General features: G+C 32.8%; 1 protein-coding gene across 2 annotated transcripts; it reads right to left on the bottom strand.

Moving 5' to 3' along the window:
• Positions 1-483: 483 nt before the first annotated feature.
• On the bottom strand, positions 484-2,154 carry LOC145107458 (Ribosomal protein L20). 2 transcript variants are annotated; one of them, XM_079044359.1, is made up of 4 exons: positions 1,992-2,154; positions 1,816-1,887; positions 1,206-1,395; positions 484-769 (listed from the first exon to the last, which is right to left on the bottom strand). In XM_079044359.1, exons 3-4 carry the CDS (start codon positions 1,389-1,391, stop codon positions 578-580), a joined length of 378 nt encoding a protein of 125 aa, XP_078900485.1. In that variant the 5' UTR covers positions 1,392-1,395; positions 1,816-1,887; positions 1,992-2,154; the 3' UTR covers positions 484-577. The 2 variants fall into 2 exon arrangements, with proteins under 2 accessions (XP_078900485.1, XP_078900484.1); XM_079044358.1 differs by having other exon boundaries at positions 1,206-1,409; positions 1,992-2,153.
• Between the last annotated feature and the right edge of the window lie 566 nt (positions 2,155-2,720).

Genomic DNA, 2,720 nt, shown 5'->3' with positions numbered 1-2,720 from the left:
GATTACAAAATTTATTTAACACAAACATGTTATTCTTTTATATGTATGACAAAAAACTATTATGAACGCTCTATCTGTTGCATACCAGCGTTCAAGTTTCCCAATAAACAATTACTCGGTTAACTATGGTAAAAATAAAACTTACTATTAAAATCTAAAGTAAAAAGTAATTTTCGAAATTGAATATGTATACTATAGTGTTAGATTTTAGAAGGAATTTAAAAGATCAACATACATTTTTGTTTATAACTCTTTACTTTTCTTTAAATATTATTCAAAAGTAGTTAAATGCATAGACACAACCGATTGCGAATACAACTTACATACTTCCTAAAAGAAATAACGACTCTAGAGTAAAAGCTTAATCATTAAAAAAAAAGTTGAATGGTTACCTTGTAAGTTAGATGATTTTAGACAAATTTAACCCATCTTATATAACATTTTACTTTTACCCACTTATTTGACCCATTAAGAGACACAACGCAACACAACAAGAACACTTATAAGCAAAAAAACCAACTACAAATTTGATGTCTAAAACATGATTGCAAAACAAAGTTTCATTACTACTCAAAAATCATATCAACATTGCAAGACCTTCCTTCTTTGGTGTTGCGGACACCTGGCGGTTCCCGGGGAAAGCAGTGCGAGAAACATCAACAAGAGCCTTGAAACTATACGGTTCATGCATAGACAACTCTGATAAAACCTTGCGATTAATTTGAATGTTCTCTTTCACTAGTCCATGCATGAAGTTACCATAATTAACCTAAAAATGTTTGAACGAAAATTTAGTCATTTGATAAATAGATGAAAAGCTCGATAAAATGTTGTAAATATAAACAATGTTTGGAAAAAAAAAATGATTACATAATTGAGTAAAAGTACAAAACCAAGAATTAAGAGTTGTTTGATATGTCTCTTACTGGGTCTGGTAATTTGATACCACAATTAGTTTGGTCTGATTGATTCATATCTGACACAATCAACAACTATCAAACAACCCTTTAATCAGTAAAGTCCAATTTCCATAACTTTTAATTATCTATAGTGCTTCGAAGAATCTAGTGTAATTTTAATATTTTCTTATTAGGACATTGTACTTTGAAAAACCTACTCAATTATATTAATTAAAATTACTTGAATTTTTTAAAATACAATATTGTTTGCTTTTAAGAGAAAGATTTAAAAGAGGTTGTACATACACCATGAACGCGAGTGCCAGCATTGATGCGTTCAATCCAAAGGGAACGCATGTCACGTTTCTTGTTCCTTCGGTCTCTATAAGAATACTGAAGTGCCTTTTCTACCCTTTCTCTAGCTATCCTTATGCAATTCTTTGCCCTTCCACGGAAACCTTTCGCTAGTTTGAATACCTCCTTCTTGTTCATGACTCTAAAAGGTGATTACTGGAATGGGTAAATATGTCATTTTACATTTATATCAATAATCACTTGATTAAGGACACACATATTTTTACATTTATATTAATAATCAGTTTTTCTTACAAGCTTCTCCAATCTGTGTATTTTGAACTTAAATAATCTAAAAATGATAATCATAATCTAAAAGTTAATATCTGTTCTTAACTCTCTTTCAATTGTTGAGTTCATAGCAAATCGAAAAAGCTGTATCAACTGAAACATCATTAATTACTTCACAGTTCACACCCATGTATATTACGCTAGAAATGATTTCCTATAAGCAACTAATCAACTAGCAACCCACATATTTCACACATTCCAAAATTCAACATAGACATGACATTACATATTTCTATCAGAAAACTGTCAAAATTAACAAAACCAAACTTACAAATTCAACAACCAGCAGCTGCGCAGCTGCAACCAAGCCGATTGAACAAAGATCGCGCGTCAAACACTACCTCTGCAGTAAAACAGAAACCCAATTTCAATGTTCATTTACAATCAATCGAGCTTCATTTAAAAACTAAAAACCCTAAATGAGCAAATGGATTCGGAGTTACGAACAGAGAAAGATGAGAGATCAGAGGCGCAGTCGGCAGTTCCGCAGAACAGAGCGAAACTGGAGAATGGTCTAAATAGAGTCTCAGTCGCGGCTGTCGCACAGAGCGGAAGAGAATGCTTGAGGTCGGAAACAAAGGCGCAGAGCCGATTGTAGCGACGAAATAGGCTGTTTGCCTAAATCCTTATTGGTTATTTTTGGGCTTTGGCTTAATGGACTTTTTGTTCTTGGGTCGGGTATTTGGCAAGTTCATTTTAACTAGATACACATTGCACAAATTTGGTCTAGACAGGTCTCGGGTCGGATCTCGAAACACTATCGTATTTTTGGAATTGTTTCATACGGTCTTGGGTCAGGTTTTTTTGGTTTGATTTTTTTTGACCGATCGCTTTTTGGTTAGGTCTCAGTCTTTTTCAGTTTGCAATCTTTGCGTACATTTTTTTGTTTTTAGTTTCGGGTTTTGCGATTCACTTTTGGTATTTTTTTATTATTTCATTAATAAAGATGTGTGATTAACACCAAAATGATACATTTGTTATATAAATTCCAACTTCTGTTCGAAAAAACTTGGGAGTCTTCCATTAAAAGTGACCAATAGTAGCCATCAACTACATGTTGTACAAACTTCTCTTTGCTTTCTCTCAAGGACACAAATGTGTTTTTTGTTCTAATATCACATGTTAAGAACCTAGAAATTAAAGCAACCCAAAATGAAGGAGAACTTATGATCTCTT

The sequence above is a fragment of the Lactuca virosa genome, chromosome 4 (assembly GCF_052849685.1).
Source record: "Lactuca virosa cultivar CGN04683 chromosome 4, Lactuca_virosa_CGN04683_v6, whole genome shotgun sequence".
In the NCBI taxonomy this organism is placed as follows: Eukaryota; Viridiplantae; Streptophyta; class Magnoliopsida; order Asterales; family Asteraceae; genus Lactuca; species Lactuca virosa.
The sequence above is the reverse complement of the archived record's forward strand: the minus strand, read 5'-3'. Positions and strand labels throughout refer to the sequence as shown.